Source organism: Drosophila montana, unplaced genomic scaffold (assembly GCF_035044405.1).
Source record: "Drosophila montana isolate Dmon_TW-CO22-7 unplaced genomic scaffold, ASM3504440v1 contig_3257_1, whole genome shotgun sequence".
In the NCBI taxonomy this organism is placed as follows: Eukaryota; Metazoa; Arthropoda; class Insecta; order Diptera; family Drosophilidae; genus Drosophila; species Drosophila montana.
In genome coordinates, this window is record NW_026998140.1 from 729,448 (window position 1) to 749,675 (window position 20,228).

General features: G+C 38.0%; 1 protein-coding gene and 1 long non-coding RNA gene across 4 annotated transcripts in view; one reads left to right on the top strand and one right to left on the bottom strand.

Moving 5' to 3' along the window:
• LOC135433978 (receptor-type tyrosine-protein phosphatase kappa-like) overlaps positions 1 to 20,228 on the top strand; it is an 81,189-nt gene that overhangs the window by 18,890 nt on the left and 42,071 nt on the right. For 2 of the 3 annotated variants that reach the window (XM_064690296.1, XM_064690294.1), the window contains 2 exons: positions 9,123 to 9,255; positions 19,866 to 20,086. In XM_064690296.1, coding sequence (XP_064546366.1) covers positions 9,123 to 9,255; positions 19,866 to 20,086 — 354 coding nt within the window. Of the gene's footprint in view, positions 1 to 9,122; positions 9,256 to 18,340; positions 18,442 to 19,865; positions 20,087 to 20,228 lie in introns of those variants that run through there. The other variant, XM_064690297.1, reaches the window with a different exon arrangement.
• LOC135434058 (uncharacterized) lies at positions 15,275 to 15,874 on the bottom strand. The gene is made up of 3 exons (XR_010437171.1): positions 15,782 to 15,874; positions 15,453 to 15,526; positions 15,275 to 15,304 (listed from the first exon to the last, which is right to left on the bottom strand). It is a non-coding gene; the product is annotated as an uncharacterized LOC135434058 (long non-coding RNA).

Sequence of the window (20,228 nt, forward strand, 5' to 3'; positions counted from 1 at the left end):
ACTATAAACAGATAAGGCAGATCGAATAGAGTACGCTTAAAGGATTGTTTGTGGCTCGATCTTGCGCGGAGCTCATCAGGACTACACTCAACAGAAATTAGTATCCCAAGTCATGCGCAACCATACTCCTTTTCACTCCCGTAAACAGTGTATAGAAAAAAAACTGAAATTTGTGGCAGCAACATAGTTGTGCCGCAGGTAGCACCAATAACAACCGGCCGCAACAGCAGCAACAACAACATTGTTGAAACATCAGACAGACGAAAAGTTTGGCTGAAGCTCGCCGAGCAGCTGCCGTCACCAGGACCAGGACCAGGGCCAGTGCCAGAGTATGCCAGGACACGGACACGGAAACGTCATGTTACGGTTGTCCGCCTGCACGGCTGACTGCGCTCCCGACTGCAGTCTAATAGAAAGCGCACACATGCCACGCCCCCAGCGCCCCCCCCCGGGCCACCCAACTGTGCCCAGACGCTGGCTGGATGGCGGATGTGCCCGCAACGAACTGGGCCGCCATTTCATGTTGTAATCTGGGCCAGGACACGAGCCGTGCCGCATTCAGCATTCATGTAGCGAAGGGATTTGAAAAGTGGTCGTTGGTCCTTGTTGGTGGTCTGGCGCCCTGGCTGCGGCAATTGGACGGCGCTTATCTTGTTGCCCGTGTTGGCTTCAAATTTGTATTTTCTTTTAAAAAGTATTTAATGTTGGCAACGCAAGCTGCCCAGCGACTACTTACTTCTAATACCCCTGCCCTGCACAGGGTATTATAATTTTGTCTAGAAGCAGACGTCTCCCTATAGAGTTTGTATATTCCCATATTCCTCCAGCTTCTTCTTCTAAGCTGCCAGACATTTGCCACACAAGGACTTTATGAGCAGCAGATTATTTAACCAGCTCTGCGCTTAAATGCATTTCCATTTGGGTAATGCATTATTTTTGAGGGCGTCTTTGTATACGATTTGCTTTTAATTGCAAGAGAATTTGGCTCGTAATTCGATTATTGAAAATCGCATTTCCATTTCTATGGTTTACTAGCTGCCTGCTGCAATGTTTCTAAATTCGTTCAGCCTCCAAGTGCACACATTAAAAGGCATTCAATATTTAAATTAAGAACAAGGCTTACAGCTGAAGAGTTATATGAATGGACGTAGCCAAATTGAAATTGAGTTTGGTTGAGAACTTCAAAGCTGAGCGTTCTGCATTGGCAAGATTTGAAGATATCCCTGGAATAAAATAACTTGTACTTCAAATTAGATATGTTCAACTTGGCCTGGTCAAAATTGTATATTCCTAATGAAATCGATAAAGTCAATTTTACCCTCTTATTACTCAATATTGAACATATTTAGCCCTGGCAAATTAACAGAAATTGTTCAGTAAATATTGAAAAAAGAAATAACACTTTCCACAAAGCGCAAAATTGTAGAGCAATTAAACAAAATTAACACAATCTCCTCTAATAGCAATAAATAATAAATTAAAAAAAAAAAAAAATACCAATTAAATACAATTGAAAAGCCATTTAATTAGGCATTCAATATTATGGCATGCAAATGTGCCAATATTTATTAAATGTAAATATCCATTCAAATGCAATTTAAATTGCGAGCTATTTGTGATTTGCTGACTTTTTGCTTGAGCAAATAAATGTGCTATAAACTATAAAATATATGTTTAAATAGCATTCGACTAAATGGAAGCGCATTTCATTGCAATTTGTTGTCATAAAACTTTCTGTTTGCCATTTCGACCGCAAAACAACAGCTGCATTTCTCTGTAGCTGCCGTTTAATAAATGCCAACGACATCAGCTAGCCGCAACCACAAGACACAGCAAAACACACAGCAAAACACACACACACACGCAAATACACCCACACACATAAACACACCCACGCACACACAAATACACCTACGCACATAAACACATAGACGAGCAAGCCATTCACAACAAATCACGCGCACACAACAACATTGCCAAAGCATTCACAATTAACTTGAAGCCAAAATGCTCTCCTTGGGGAAAATTGCTGCTGCTATTGTTGTTGTTATTATACCCTGCACCCGTTGAAAACAGTTAAAAAGGGCATATTGACTGAATGAAGCATCTGCAACCCCATATATATAGATTTCATTCTTTATATGGAGTTGATCTATGGAGTTGAGTAGATCTAGCCATGACCGTCTGTCCCTGTATATGAACACGACAATGTCTGGAACTATAAGAACTTGAGACTTGAAAATTTTAACCTATTTCCTCGAAGATCACAAAAAGATCATCCATGACTCCCTCCCTTTATATAGATATTCTTTCAATATTTATATATTCTTTATAAGGACGACGGGTTAAGTAGATCTGTGCTTGAGCGCAAAATATTCGGCAACTATTAGAGCTAGAGGCACGAAAAGATCATCAATAACTCGATCCCTTTATGTATATATTTTTAAAATATATACACCTATCCCTCGATTTACACGGTAGATTGGTTCTTAGAAAGCGAAACCGTGTAAATCAAGTACCGTGTAAATCGAGGCATAGGTGTATATTATTTTTAAAAACGACGAGTTAAGTCGATCTGGGAACTATAAGAGTTAGAGACATGAAATTTTAAACGTAGTTCAAGTTTACGATAGTATCATCAATAACCCGCACCGTTTCCACAAAATCGATAAAACTTCATATCGCCAACCTGGTTTTAGCCAAATCCCGGCGCTTTTCAGCCCTAGAGACAGCAAATTTGGTATGTAGGATATGTGAGCTAATACAGAGATGTGGAATATTTCATTTGTTGGATACCAAATTCCCGTTCCCTCCTAAATTGAACAAAATTCTGCATATATGGTGGTTAAGATCGGACTTTAAATATCGAAGGTAATCAGCACAGCATTAGCCACACATCGTGTGAAACTACGAGAAGAAGAAGCATAGTTGCTGCATCTGTGTTGGTTTTTTGTATATATGCATAGCATATATCGCTAGCTTCAGGGCAACTCGAAGTCGAGCACTCCCGACTGTAGCCAGCGTTAAACAACTTTAAATATTAATATGCCCTGGGCCCAACAACAATGCTGTCGCCTGATGATGATGCTGATGATGCTGATGACAATCAGGTTGCACGTGCGGATGCTGCTGAGAAAACCAGAGCAGGGCACAAGCGCAAGGACGTTGCCATTGAGACGCTGACGACACTTTGGTGTATGCCCCATGTTGCAGATGGTGCTGCTAATGGCAAAGTGCCATGCTTAAACACACTTCAAGCGCACTGAATGCCAAATATACAAAATCAGCCAATTTACAAGCGAATGCCCCGCAACATCCACCCCTTGCCCAGCACAAAGGTGCCGGGCAACAGGTGAGTCGACGCAGCTGCATAGGCGAAATATTTGATGCAAAAGGAAGCGTCTGCGAGCTGCGTTGCCTTCCAAATTGCTGCCAGCTGTCGGCGTAGAACAATGGCAGACACGAAATATCACACACACACGCATAACCGTACACACACACGCATGCAGACATGGCACTCTAAGCTCTCTGGCCAAATATTGCGCATACGCCGCGTTACCTGTTGCCGCCTGCGGTTCCCAAAAGGAACGCCACATGCCGCACCTCTCACGCCCTCGCGCCCCCCTTTTAATGCCTACAGAAATGTTTTAAGCGGATTTGCAAAAAGCGTACAAGAAAAAAAAAAATATCAACAACAAAGCACAAGGAAGCACATAAAAAGGTGCCCAAGCCAGGGGAAATGTAAAGTTCGCGTCATAATGACGCGCACAAAGGCGATCCAATTGTAGAGAAAGAGCAAAAAAAAGAAAATGAAAAGAAAAGAAGAGTTAAGTTCCGTCTTTCAGACTGTCCCACAATTTCGTCCTGTTCTGTTTGCCCTCAAGTGCAAATGTTTTCATTTTTCTTATCTGCAACGCAATTTTCAACAAAGAAGAAAAGCCGCAGCTAATATAAAAGTAAAACATTTGCTCTTATTTAAAATGGAGGCTCTTTAAATTCCTTTTAAATTGTTAACTGCGTTAGGCAGTCGATAAAGTTGTCTAAATTGGGCTGGGATTGGGAGAATATAAAGTTAACTTAACTTCAAATATGTTTTTGTTTGAAACTACGCGATATTGGGTTGTTTAAGTTACGAAGTTAAAAGACTAAGATTCAAAGACTAGATCGGGTATAGATAATATAAGCCGAAGACCAGATCAATCTCTCTCTCTCTCTATGAATATCTATATATTATTGACTGACAGACTTATTGACTGACAGGAAGCTGAAATTTTCACTGAAGTTACTTTATGTGAGAAAGAGGCCCGTTAAGACGGGGTTTCGGCTAATTCCACCCGCATGTGTGGAAAAATCGCGAAAAACGTTTGTATGAAACTTTTTTGCCTGAAATCCGATCGGTTTAAAACTCATTTTCAAAGATCTTTGACAGAATTTATTTTGAACGTGCCACGGGCAAGGCCGGGGTATACCCGCTGTTATCCTATATAGACTCCATAGACTCCATATCCATAGTTTAAAACTTCCCAGCCCCATAACTCAGTCAAATCTTATCCGACTTTCACGAGGTTTGGCTTTTTGCTCATGGTTTGATCTCTAAATCAATCTGGCATCTAAATATGACAACATGATTCTGGGTCAAATTTCATGTGAAAATGGTACCCTCAAATATCCTATATAGACATAGATGAAAATTTCCCAACACCATCACTTGGTCAAATCTCATCCGATTTTCACGAGGTTTGGTTTTTTGCTCATGGTTTGGCCTCTAAATCAATCTGGCATCTAAATCTGACAACATGATTCTGGGTCAAAATTCATGTGAAAATGGTAACATCAAATATCCTATATAGACATATGTCAAAATTTCCCACCCCCATAACTCGGTCAAATCTCATCCGATTTTCACGAGGTTTGGTTTTTTGCTCATGGTTTGGCCTCTAAATCAATCTGGCATATAAATATGACAACATGATTCTGGGTCAAATTTCATGTGAAAATGGTACCCTCAAATATCCTATATAGACATAGATGAAAATTTCCCAACACCATAACTTGGTCAAATCTCATCCGATTTTGACGAGGTTTGGCTTTTTGCGCGTGGTTTGGCCTCTAAATCAATCTGGCATCTAAATATGACAACTTGATTCTGGGTCAAAATTCATGTGAAAATGGTACCATCAAATATCCTATATAGACATAGATGAAAATTTCCCAACACCATAACTCGGTCAAATCTCATCCGATTTTCACGAGGTTTGGTTTTTTGCTGATGGTTTGGCCTCTAAATCAATCTGGCATCTAAATATGACAACATGATTCTGGGTCAAATTTCATGTGAAAATGGTACCATCAAATATCCTATATAGACATAGATGAAAACTTCCCAACACCATAAATTGGTCAAATCTCATCCGATTTTCACGAGGTTTGGTTTTTTGCTCATGGTTTGGCCTCTAAATCAATCTGGCATCTAAATCTGACAACATGATTCTGGGTCAAATTTCATGTGAAAATGGTACCATCAAATATCCTATATAGACATAGATGAAAACTTCCCAACACCATAAGTTGGTCAAATCTCATCCGATTTTCACGAGGTTTGGCTTTTTGCTCATGGTTTGGCCTCTTAATCAATCTGGCATCTAAATCTGACAACATGATTTTGGGTCAAAATTCATTTGGGAATGGTACCCTCAAATATCCTATACATAGGTCAAAATTTCCCACCCCATTACTCGGTCAAATCTCAACCCAAGTGCCAAAAAATCCCTTCTATCGATTTTTTCTAGAATTAACGGGCATTGCTCGTCAAGAACATGCATTCGAGCTCGAAGATATATCCGTTCAACATTTAATTAAAAAATGTTAATACTTTCGGCAAGGATATAGACAGCTTCTTCTTATAAATGCTATCAATTGATATCCGAAACGAAATAATGTAAAGAAACCCTATTATAAATGCCCTTAAGGTGATCCGTTAATTGCACCTTTAAGGAGTATCAAATGATATATGCTATATGCGTGGAGTATATAAACAGTTCTTGTTCAGTCGAGCAGCAAAACGTATGCGAGCCATTAGATCACGTTATGTCATTAGAGGGAAAATAAAAGCACGTACGTGTCTCCATCGAACAGGAAGCATTCAAAGTGCAAAAAACAATTCCAAACAACAACAAAAAACAACAACTGGAAGAGCAATTAAAAAGTTTTTGGCTTTTTGCTCAACATAAAATACAAAAAAAAAAGAGCACAAAAAGAGGACTAGATCTAGGACCTAAAACACACACACACACACACAAAATGCAATAAATAATTTTTAATAAAAATTCGTAGGGCACCGACTGGACGAATGCCAGAGAGGGGGTGAGAAGGGGAGAGAGGAGCCAGAGCCAGCAGTACTCAGAGCACGTAGCCCCAAAAATTATTCCATGGGCACTAAATTAAAAGCAAAACAACAGCAAAACACTGAAAAATGTTCATTTGCAGTTGCCAGTTGCCAGTTGCTGGTTCCCATAAGCAATATCATCATCATCATCATCATCATCATAATCATCATCATCATCAGCCGCAAGCTGATAATGAACATTGTCATGATGAAGATAGAGTGCAGACAGTTAAGAGGCGCAATTCATATAGATATTTTACGTTATACAGGTTAGAATTTCAGTAAAATTTTTCAATAAACGACTCGCAACGAGTTTTGTGGCCGAAAAACAATTTAACACAGCTAAGAACCAGATAGAGAGGGGCTAGAGTTAAGGAAGCACAAAGAGAGAGAGGGAGAGGGAGCTAGTGTTTGCTGCCGAAGGTGTTGAGTTCTGCCCAGTTAGTTGTACAATTGGATTTCGTATGCCTAGGTCAGTTCAGTGCTTCACATTTGTGCAATTTTAATTGTACAGCTAGCAAATTTGCAACCCCCCTGCCCTCCCTTTCATAACCGACTGCACCAACCTGACAACAACAATAATCGCTACGGTAAATTCCAGTTTGCACGGCAGCAAAGTTTATGCACCTGTCCAGCGTACAGATCCCACATGTTTAGCTTCCCTGTTCGCAACAGTTTTCCAACAGTTACTGTTAACTTTCCGTTAGTTGGTTATATAACCTTAACTAAGGATTTTCAGTGCATATTATGCTCGTGACATACCGAGATATTTCATATTTCATTTATTTCATTATCATTTAAATAAAACCAACAAAAGTAGTGTGAATAGTTCAGCAAGAAAGAATTCAACGGAAAAATTCATGAATTCAAATTTTCTTTATTTGCGCATAAACTAATTTGATTTTTGATTAGTTTTGACTAGTTTAAGACCTTTCAAACATAAACTATAGGCTGAACAGATTTGCTTTTCGTATCTTAAATTGGATATTATTAGATTACTTCGATATATCTCGTTGCTTTTATTTAAATAAAAAAAATTAAACAATACTTATTTTTTCGAATTCAATATTGTATTATTGCATTTTTTTTGAGAGTTTAATTAATTAAAATTTAAACTGAAATAGATTCAATTAATATTAAGGGCTTTTTTAATGCATAAGACGCCTTGAATCTCAAATTCTTTTATTTCAATAATATTTTTGCATTTTTTTCTTTTCGCGGCTGAGTTATCTTAAAGATATTAAAATATAAAGCAATGAATATAAAACAAAATAAATTTTTCCTTTTTTTTTCAAGTCTAAATATTGTATACAATTTTTAATTTTTGTCGCTTAGTCCTTAAATATTATTATAGGCTTTTTAAATGCATCTCTGCATCTCTCTTTTAAATATATCTCTGAAATTGAGGTGTTCCACCTGGCGAGGAAGCCTAGAAATGGAGCACATAATGCAATGAAATCCTGGCACATGCTTTATATAAACCATAATACAACTAAAATATATTATCTGTAAATACACAATTATACTTATATAGAAACATGGTTAGTTCGACTACAGAACATTTGCTTGTCGCATATATGCAAGCACTTTTGCACACTACCTTGTTCTGTTTTGCCGTTTCCTGCATGAACTCTAAAGCCCCTGGCAGCTCTGGTTATTTTCGCTCAGTTCCGGGTTCCACTCGGACCCCCTCTCTTTCTCTGTCCCTCTCTCTCTGTCTCTGTCTCGCACTCGCTCAGCTTATCAGGGACAAGAGTGCATGAGCATTTGCCTCAATTCGGGTTAATTGTACGGCCATTGCTAGAGGTGGCCGGGCACCTGGTCTGGCCGAGGCAACGTTCATTACAACTGCACGAACGAGCGTTTATATAAGGTATTTCGAAATTTTGTATTGCCCCATTGTTGTTGATATTGTTGCCACATGTCATTAGTTGGTTGCTTTTCCTGCTCCGAAATAAACCTCGCCTCCTTCTGTGCCCTGCTGCTGCAACCCGTTACGGCTAGCCTGGATTTTTGAAGCAAATAATGAAATGCAGCAATAAACGAGATAACTGCTGCAATTGGTATGTGCATGAGTGTGTGTGTGTGCTTGTGTGTCTGTGTGTGTGTGTGTGTGTACCCTTAATGCGACTATTCAGCTAGTTAGAAGCATGCCAAATAAATATATAGGGGCTGTATAAATAAATGATTTTAGTTGAGAATATTTTCAAGCGTGTTTATTAATATACCACAAAATTAAACTGAGTATGAACCTGAGATTTATGGAGTTGAACAAAGATTCCTCTATGAGTAACACAAATTGTCAAAAAATGTATGCAGTTTCTAGAAGGTTGAAAAGTCTGAGCATAATTCAAAGAAAAATACATGAAAGCATATTTTTTCTCTTTTTCGCAAATTTAACAAATTATTCATAAATAATTTTGGTAAATTGTTTGTACTTCCGAATTTGTTCTATCACATTTTCTATATACATAACCTAAAGTATGTGTTTTACTTAAACAAAATCGCTTCGGAGCACTGAGTACGAAATTTTTGGATTGAAACCCCTTGAAGGCAAGAAAGTTAACAAATTTCCGCAATATACAAATTATATTATTCACAATTGAAACAAAATACCTATCGCTTATCGTGGCCTTAGCCAAGTTTCTCGATGGAAATCTTAACTGCAACTTTGATAACATTACCTATTCCTATTTTAAAACAGAACATTTATTTTAAAAATTTCCATTTCTTTCAGTTCTGGGCAGCCTATGTGCCCTGCGAGGCGCAACATCGCGATGCGGTGCAGTTGACGCTCGAACAAATTGATGTGATCAAAAGACTAACCGATCGATATTCGCCGCAGCTAACCACCTGCACCTCGGCGCAAGGTAAGTACTTGTAAACTGTTCAACAACAAGAATGAGAAAAAATAACATCACACATACGCCGCATAAGCCAGACATTGCCAAAAGCTTAGATGCTGCGAATATGCTGCTGGAATGCCAAACGCTTCCACGCATTCAATTTGCTGCAATGCAGCAAACTTTTCGCGAGTTGTTCAAAAGGAATTCCGAATAGCAACCAAAAAAAAAATAAATAAAAAACGAAAGAAAAATAAGACCAGAAAGTGAGAGTAATATCAAGAAATGGTGAATGGTAAAAAAGAGGAGGAGCAACAGCCCAGTCGCTGCATTTGCCGTAGTGCTCCAGACCCGCACTTGAGTCAACTACTTACTGCGTGCCATATTTTTGCGCCATTTCCTTTGATATTCTGCACTCACCTAGTTAACAGCGGGCGGCAGTCCTTATAGAATCCGCCACAAGGAGTCGCAACTGATGTTGCGAGCAGAAGTGCAACTGCAAGTTTTTGACTTATGTTCGAGTCTTCGGCCGCCATTCGAGTTGTTCTTGCTATTCTTGTTGTTATTGCTGGTTTTGTTTTCCGTTTTGCATTTTGATTTGCTGCCATAGGACTTGGCAATCTTTTGGTGTTCTTTTCATACCCCGTACCCATTGAAAATGAAAATAAAATGGGTATGCTATATATGTAATAAATTTAATCTAGACTTTATGGTATCGATAACTTGTGAACTGGAGGCTATATCGAAAAGTATCGATTTAAACCCATCAGAGCTCGACAGGCTGTATATCCTCATCATTGTTACTTATATCCCATTCAACAATCGATTCGCTCTAAACTTTACACTATCGATAGCCCATTCAATTTACATGTAAATCGATAAATGTCGAAGTAAGCCCGACACAGCTCGACATGCTGTAGATCCTCACCCTTACAACTTAAGTCCCATTCAACAATCGATTCGCTTAAGACTTTCCACCATTGATACTCCGCTATACTAACCCGGAAATCGATAAATAGCGGTTTAGGCCTATCACAGCTCGATAGGCTGTATATATCTTATATCTTACTTAACAGTCGAATCGATCTGCACCTTCTGCTATCGATAACCCTTAAAATATACCCCTAAATCGATAAATATCGAATTTAAGCCCAACACAGCTTTATAGATCCCGTTTGTCTATCTCTATGTGTACTTCATGATAGGGTATCTCGAAGTCGAGCTTCTCTCGGCTAGAGCACTCTTACATTATATATTTTCTACATGTATTTTTGTGCTCTAAAAGAAAAAGCGCGGCAAAACAAACAAACAAGGAATCGCTTCCGGCATTTCGCGTTGAAACATTTATACAGCCGTTAATGGAAATGTCAATAAATCACATGGCCATAAAAATCATGCACAGGAAAACTTTTTGCTAGAAATTTACGAGCGGAAATGCATGCCCCAAAAATACTTGCAGCAACTGCTAAATTGTGATAAGAACCGCATATGTTTAACCGCAAATAGCTGCTAACTCTAAACAGTATACTTCTGAACTCAAAAGGGCAGTGAATGCCACAAGCTCCTGACTAGCTGCAGTTGCACAGAGAGTGCCAGCAAAATTAAAACAATTTGCGTCAAAACACACAAAATAAATCCAAAATAAAATCAGTTTGAGTGTGACTTGGAGGTGTCCGACTGAGAGATACCCTAAGCCTGTCGCCAAGCTGCAGTTGGAAAACATCATCGCTTTCTTTTAGCCTTTACCCCATGTGGGAAATGTATTCGGTTTCTATAGTCCGATCGTCATGCACTCTCGAGAGCTTAAAAATGGCATACAAAAGAGTGTGTATACCAAAGCGCAAAAAGCAAGCATTATACCCTTTAAACCAAGTGCAACAAAAATCCATTCAAATTTATACAAAAATTCAGCTAGCACATATTTTAATTGCTCAACTTATGTGGAGTATGTTGAAGCTGAATAGAAATTGCCAAATTGAGAAAAATATTTGAACGAAAAGCGCAGTGCAAAGAGTTTGAGGGTTATGTTGACTGAAGAATATGCCAGTTAAGTCCAGTTTAACTCAAATGGATACGTTCTGTTAACCATTAAATGGTTCTAATTGAAAGGATGCTATTCAGAATTCGCTAAAGCGAGGGCAAATACCTATTGCCAAAGTTAACTGCGTTTAGAAAATGTTGCGACTATTTGCAATTAGTATTGGTGCTTGCTATAATTTTGAGTATAACAAATTATAAATGTGGAGTGAGATTCGATTTCGTTTTGTTGAAGGTGAATTGGAGCAAATAAACATATGGCTTTAGCTTGTGTAAGCTCTGAGATTATTTATTACATAGCTATGCAGTCTGAGAAAAATATAATCTACTCGAATAATGATGAGGACGAAGATATGTATATATTAGGCTAAATGGGCTACAGCTTCACCCAATTTTATTCAGCATTTAGAATATGGTACCACAATAAACCACTTACTGCACGTGTGACTTGAAATCAAAGCAAACCGAAACTAAAAATCCAAATTCAATTAACTACAAAATAGAACTGCGCATGTTGATTTTTCTCCCTTACTTGGCATTTTATACAGACGAGTGTCTATCCGAAATTTAGTCTCTGTTTAAATAGCTACGCTTAAAAAAATTGCGGACAGACGAACATGGCACAAATATTTTTTACAAAGTGAGCAGAATAAAATTAGGGATGAAAATCGTCAAGGATTGACGATTGAAATTTCAGATAAAATATCAAATAGGAAATCAAAGTAAATATCGACCAATCGCAAATATTCGAAATTAAATTAGCGATGAATATCGCCAAGCAAATACTGTTGTTGTTTTTAAAGAATATCAGCTTGAAAATCATATTTAATCAAGGAAAAAAATTATTCGTTTTAGTTAAACTTAGTTAAGCGCAATTTAATCAGTCGGGAGTGAGGTATATTCCACATATATCGGCAATATCGTATATTATCTATCCTTATTATTATACAATATTATTGTAGCATTTGGAACTTTCAACAGGGCGCAGCCCAAAGCCAATTAAGCACATTCGTAACATATATAGTTAAGCAACTTTTTTACTGTTAGACCTGATGAATTCTCTATCAATTCATACTTAAATAAGGCTTACAATATATTTTTCAAGGCATAATCTCTCCTATTAATAGCACTGGCAAAAAAGATAAAACCTTGGATGCCTAACCCAAAATAACACAAAATATCGCATTGACCTATCGCAGACAACGCGCTGCTATATTGACACGATGCAATGGTCGAGATTTGGCCATCCCTGGCATAAGCTCAACTCCAAGCTCTCTTTTTTTTTTTGCGAGCATCAAATATGAACGTAAAGCGAACCAAATGGAACGATTCCACATTTGCACTATTTTAAACATTCTCATGCACCGTAAACACATCCAAAGCAAAGATTCAAGCACATACAATATAAACCCCAACTGACTCACTGGTCCAAAAATGTGACTCCCCCTCCGCAGCACAATTCCTTCATAGAACGGACGGTACGTGAATTTTTGCAGCTGCTGTTGCATAAAATAAAAACCAACATTTTATTTGAAGTGCACGAAATAAATTCAGAGTCGCTTGAAATTGTAGTCTGCACATGTCGTGTAAATAAAATGCGAATGCAAGTGACCATTGAGCGAGCAGGAGGAGGTGTGGTCACGCCCCCCCGCCCCCCTGCCACACCACCCTCGTCTACCATTCCAGCAGGGTAGAGACTCAGTTTGACTCAGAGCTGCCAAAGTGATTGTAAAAATGCAAAGCTAACGAACCGAAACACAACGCGACGACAACTGACATGACACGTCAGTCAGTCAGTCAGCGAGCGATCGCTTCCCTAGTCTCAATCCCGTACAATTCTTGTGTGTGAGTGTCCCAATTGAGTCCGGGAGACTGCCTTGGCTACGGAGACAGAGGCAGCAATGAGCGTTGCATTCGCGCTGCATAAACACAATAAATAGAATATACTGAAACTGGGTTTTTCACCTGCAGCTAAGCATAGGTTTTTGCTCGTTTTTTTTTGTTTTTTTCCTTTTGATTTTCCCCTTACCATGATTCTGTGTCAGTTGGCAGTGCTGTCTGTTGCCAGCATTTGCTACTTTACATTTTCCCCCGTGTCGATGTGCGAAATGCTTTTCATTCGCAATTTTCAATTTCCACCTTTGAAATGTGTAAACTTCAATTTACACTGAGCTTGCATTCGAGAGAGCATTGAGACCGAAATTGCATTCGATTTGGCAAGCCTTTGACATTTTTGATGCTCTCCCCAAGGAGCATATTGATTTGCTTGCGCAACTTGCTTGAATTAGCAAAATATAAGATTTGCGAAGGATTTTTGGCCTGCTCTTGGGTCGTTAGAATTGGGGCAATTACGGTGGCGGGCTGGCTGACTTTGCTAGCCCTTAAGCAGACAGAAGAGTGTGACCGCATTTTCTTAGGACGCAGGAATGTCAAGTCCTCTAGCAGTAAGAGAAAAGTGCGCACAATATTCTAAATACATGATTCAAGGCTGCCTAAGAAAATTATCATGAAGCATTTGAATTAGCTAAAAGCTTTTAGCTGGCTTGCATTACCTAAGGAAAATTGAAAGTGTGACCGCATTTGCTTGTACGAAAATCGACGAAATTTGCATAGATCTGGCAATGCTAAAGTTAGCCAATCTTAGCACAACTTTTGTGTACATTGTTCAAAGCTCTAAAATCTATTGGAGTTTATTCAAAAAACTGTTCCTAAGCATGTGAATAAACTATCTGCTGACTTTGCTGCGTCTTTAGCCAGAAAGAAGAGTGTGACCGCATTTGTTTACAGAAAAAGTGAAGGAACTTTCAAAGATCTGTTAGAGGAATGCGAAAGCTAGCACAGCAAGCAAAATCTTCTAGGCAGCTAAGTATAAAATCTGTTGAAATAGGGCATACTATATAATATTATTATATACAGTAACATTATTTCCATTTATATAGTACGACTTCAATCAGATATTTTCAAATTAATGCAACTTGATCTCTTGGCATTCACATTTCTGTGAGCGCATTTGCGTTTCGTACATGGAATTTGGCACATTCTGATGCCCTTACAATTTGGTTTATTGCGTCAAGTGGCATTTGGTTGGGATTTTCATTTTTCGAAATGTGCTGCAGCGTTCGGTTTTCTATTGCCTCAAATCGCATCCGATACATGCGGCCATATATTATACATTACGTTTCGGGCCATGGTCACAGACACAATTACATGCCGGACCAGCATCGAGACGCCTTCGTGTGCTCCGGGCCCAGAGCTGTTGGCCACAAGCAAAAGAAAAAAATTGAACTTCAGCTCACGTGGCGCATTTTAGTGCCTTTCGGTTGTTCTCGTTTGACTGCCAAGAACAACAACAAAAGATGCTGCACTAAAGGTCCTGGCTGAATATTTGTTTATTTGCTCCATATTTTAGGGTTTTACGGCAACGACGACATCGAGCAGGTTTTGTGGCAGGTATTTGCTTTCCTGGCTCCCATAACAATGGGTAGCAGCCAGCACCAGCAGGAGCCATGGCAGCAACAACAACAACAACAACAACAACATCGACTACTTGAGGGCAGCAGCAGCAGCAGCTAGTAAAAGTGCGCCCTTTTGATTTTACGCAGCTTATTTACTTATTGCCTGAAAACTTGCTAGCAAGGAGGACCCTGCTCCTGCTCCTGCTCCTGCTACTGCTGCTGCTGCTGTCTCTGCCTTACTTGCTCCCACTTGGCTTCGTTTGTGGCAATTTATTGACTCGTTTTCCCCCTGTCTGTGACATTTGAATTGTTATTACAAATGCTTGATTTGAATGCAGCGACAAATTATTGAATCGTTTTCTTTGCGCATACATACATATGTGTGTGCCCAGAACTTGTGCCCCAATGGAATCGCATTTTAATCAAACGTAAACTGCATGCAATAAAAACAACAATTCAGGAACTAGTTACACCAGAAATCATATAACCATATACGACATTGTTCAGCTGCTTCAACTTGATTGCAATGCGTTCTATTAAGCAACGAATTCTTCCTGTTATTGTAAACGATTCTTCTATTAGAGCTATATGATATAGTAGTCGGATGTTAATTAGATTTGGCTGATATGTTTGAAGCGTTGTAGAACTTGCAGCATTTAGTTAAGATATCTTGTAAACAAGCAGGCTTTTTGGTAAGATATCTTAATATTAATAAAAGTTTTCTATACTTACGTTCCGACTGATTATTTCTATGGTAGTTATATGATATAATGGTCCGATCCGGCCGGTTCCGACATATGTATGTACTGCAATGGAAAGACGAACTTATCGAAGGTTCAAGATGATAGCTTTAAGACTGAGAGACTATTTCGCATAGAAGAAGACAGATACATAGATAGTAGGACATACCTATATGTATATGAATTCGGCTGTTGATGCTGATCTAGAATATATATACCTTATGGGGCTGGAGATGCCTCCTTCTATGAGTTACACATGTCAAGACAAAATTATAATACCCTCTTCAATGGTATAAAATAGGAATTATTTCTGGTACTTACATCATATTAAATTAGTCAGGCTATAAAATAAACACAATTAATTTAATGTGTAATATTCGTAGTATTTAATAACTTTTAGTTCACAGCATCTTGGGCATTTCATATAATCAAGAATGCATTGAAAACGAATTTATATTCCTTTAAATCATTTGGTATGCATTTGATGGCGCTTTCATCGAAAGTTGTCGTGTTTACCACAACTATCATTATTCCCCGATAGTCACAGCATAAAAACATATCGATAGTATCGATAGTGCCCTTTCTTGCATCTCTAGTTGGCTTTCAGAAGTTGACTTCAAATCTCGTTGTCGAACAAAATTCAGTTGTCTTCCAATTCTCAGCCTGTACACTCGGCTTATGGAAGAGCCAAATTTTGCTTTCATTTTTATTTTTGCTTTTTGTTTTATTTTCGTTAAATCATCTCCATTTGAGTTATACATTTTTTTTTCGAATGTTTCGAATGCCTCATATATTTTACAATATTGGACTTTGATTTCATGTGAACAGTTGTCAAAATACATCATATATTATTTTTTTTTTTTTTTAATTTATACATAGCGCATTGAGAAGTTCTCGGCTCTTTTGAAAACAAAAGATTTTATTTTTTGCGTCCTGTGACTACTTTAGTTTCATTATATCCATAGACATCCTACATGGGAATAAGTGTTGCTATTATTAAAAGCATCTTTTAATAGCATATGCAAATACCACTTTGTTTTTTTGCATGACTTCAATTTGTTGTGTTTTGCCAAGTTCCCAGCCGGAAGAATATTTTTTCAGTATGTGAACTGCAAGGCAACTTTAATTTCTGTTAATTTTGTTTTTGTTGATTAATATTTTGTCATTTTGACAATTATTTTTTCATTGATTCTTTTTGGTTTTCGGTCATCAAATCAATGACAATTTCAGACATTATATTTCTTGGAATATTGCCCATAATTAAATAATAAGTCTTTAGTTTCACACTTCATATAAGTTTTATATATATTTGGATTATTGAGCGCGTCAACTTGTCTGTTCAGACAAGTGAGACTAAACAACAGAAGCTTTCCAGTACCAAGGCTAAAGTTTCAAAATGACATTTTTAACTTGTTCTTTCTCTTTACTCTAGGTTTTTTGCTAGGTGATTGCAGTGGTTGTCCAGTCGGTCTGCGTGCTTCAACAATACTCATACATATATGTTTTTTTTTCATACAAAATTATTTCGTGGTAATACGATTTATCCTAGTATCTGACCACTAGGTAATCCATGTCTATGGTTATTTTATATCTGTTCTTTTAAAACTAAATTGATCTTTTAATTGCTCCATGTCTACATATATACCTCTCGGTCCCGATCTTGGACATTTTGATGCCTTTCGATCATTTATCATTTCATCAATCGGTAAAGATTAACTCAAATCATAGCAGTTATTCGTTCAATAACATCAAAAAGGCACATTTGTACTTTCATTTCAAGAATCTCCGGTGGGATAAGCAATCCTACAGATCTTTCATTGCTTTCTTCTAAAGCCATTGGCATTACCAATTTATCATGTTCCGAGGAATCAACACCACCTACTGCACCTTCTAATGTTTCTCAATCAAGATTCATTTCGTGGTAGGACAGTTTTCCCAATATGTGAGGTTTAATGAAAACCATGTCTATATCCTCTTCTATGATTATTTTCATTTTCATTTTGTTTTTATATTAAAACATTTTTTTTTTTTTTAACATAATTATTATTTATTCTATTTCAAAATCTGCCCGCTTTTTGGGCAATAATTAAATGTCTTCTTTGACCGTTGGCAGTTATGTATTGCGTGTATCTATGTGTCTGTTTTGTGTGTTTAGTGTAGGGGAAGCAGTGGAATGTGTGGAGTTAGACTCTTTGGGGGAGGTCAAGTGGATGTTTCCTTTTGAGCCGTCTTGTTGTTGATCTGTTGTTTAAAAGGTTGGTGGCAAGATTATTTGGGTGGTTGCCTAGTCTGGCGAAGTATCGATCACTCAGCTTGGCAATAACCTCCTTTACCCAAGGTATATTAGGCTAGGATAACATACGCAGAGTTTTATTTTGAAGTCGTTGAACAATGTACAGGTTGCTCTTGCTGGCGGTACCCCAAAGATGGATGCCGTGAGTCCATGTTGGCTTGATAATTGTTTTATAGATTAAAAGCTTGACGCGAGGCTTCAATTTGGAATATAAGATCGATCACAAATAGTATATAATTCCTTTTCATTTATTTTCTGTTACACATCTTTGATTATTTTTCACTTTTATGCCCAATTATTTTGTGGCATGCCGATTCTGTCACAGTATGTGGCCGTGTCCAAAGACTTGTTCCGCATACAAATGTTCTGCAATTAATTAGGACTCTTTCACGAAGAAACGAATTCATTTTTAGCTAAAGAAGTGCTTAATGACTCTTTGGCAAATGCCTTTGGGAAAGTTGCCCGACTAGGCGAAGTTGCACATGCCACTGCAGAAGAAGAAACAAAACTTGTGCAACAACTTTATTCAAACATTGCACAACTTGCTGGCTAAAACAAAAAATATACTTAGAAAAATAAAACGTAGAAAAAAATAAATAACAATAAACAATGAGCAAGTATTTTGACAAGTGCCTGGCAACAAGACGAAACGAAATGAAAGAGATCAAAGCTGCTGGCCAAGACAAGCGTAAATATTGCACAGCATAGCACAAATGCCATGTTGGGATAAACTGACAGAGCAGCAGACGGACAGACAGACGGACGGATGGACGGATGGACGGGCGGACGGACTGAGACCGCAATGAACAGAGAGCTCAGCGGGGCAGCTAAGCAAATGACAGACGCAGCAGAACAACAATTCTTACTTATGCTACATTTCTTATACCCTGCCAGAGGGTACTATAATTGCCGCACTTATTATGTAACAACCTCCCTTTCAAGTTTTACTTTCTATCAGTCAATCTGTTTGCTTCTATGCCAACTAGTTCCACTAAACATTTTCTATTGTCATGTAACTTTAATACGGATCGGACCACCATATCATAAATAATATTGTTTTCTCTCTGGCAGGATCTACATTATATTTGACGTTTTTCCCATTTTCCTGGGCTATAAGTCACAGAGACCTTGATAACTTTTTCTTTTGTTTTTTTTTTCAACATTTTTATTTAAAATTTGGGGTTCTCTTGAGCCTTCTCGTTGTTGCACTGTTGTCCAACAGGTTGGTGACGATAACTGGTCTCCAAACGATGCACAAAATATTCTCTTCCATTGTTAGTTAACTAGCGGGTTTTTGTAAATTAAAATACACACGCACACGCATATTAATATATACGTATATATATGTATCTGTGTACATATGGGGTATCGATTAATTTTGAAATTTGCGAATTATATATTGATAGTTTTGTTAGGACCATTAAAAAACAAAAAGTGGATTTATTTTGGCCATATAAGGCCATATTTGTATGCAAATTCAAGAGAATCCATTGATGTTATAATCAGAATATTTATTTGGATTTTAGACTGAGTCTTAACCTAACTCTTAAAAATGATACAAGTTTCTTTGTATGCCAAATTGAGTAGATAAATTTTGAATTGATAGACATTCATAATTTACTAATGGGAGACGGTATTATTTTATGGATTATAACTGATATTCTAAGACTGTTCTGTGCAATATGCTTCTACATTGCAGATACCTGAGAATATATTAGTTATTTTAATTTGATAATACCTTTGACCCATGACAATGCACAACACTCACGAAATTCGAATTAAGCTCAGTAGCTACGAGCTGCACTTTATTCCCCATATATTATATATTATATAGATATAATATCATATAGTATATAGATATAATATCATATAGCTGCCATAGGTATAATCAATCGAAAAACATTTTATTTTTAAGACACATGCAAGAGTATTTAATAATCGACGTGCAGTTGCTTTTAGCAATTTTTTCATGTTTTCCATTCCCAACCGAGAAACAATGCAACTGCTGAGCCAAGTTTAAACTAAAATTGTTATTCTGCAACTTCAACTTCAACTTGAACATCAACTTTATCAACCGCTTCTCTCTCTCTCTCTTCTTCTCTCACATTGCAGACATCATCGATGCCCACAAGAACCAACAGCTCTGCTCGCTAACTGGCGTCGAGGGCGGCCACTCGCTGGGCGGTTCGCTGGCTGTGCTGCGTACCCTGTATGCGATTGGGGTGCGGTATATGACACTGACATCCACATGCCACACACCCTGGGCCGATTCCAGTTATGCGGACGCGCCGACCTTCAATATGAAACACGGCGGACTCACCATATTTGGCAAGGTAAGTGCTCGGCTTCATATATCTATCCTTACCCATTACTGTTCTCCTTCTTCTTCCTATTGTTGTTGTTGTTGTCGAGGAGAAGCCTCGCTTACAGCTGATTTAATGCTAATTAGTCCAATGGCCGAACCATTCAGTTCCC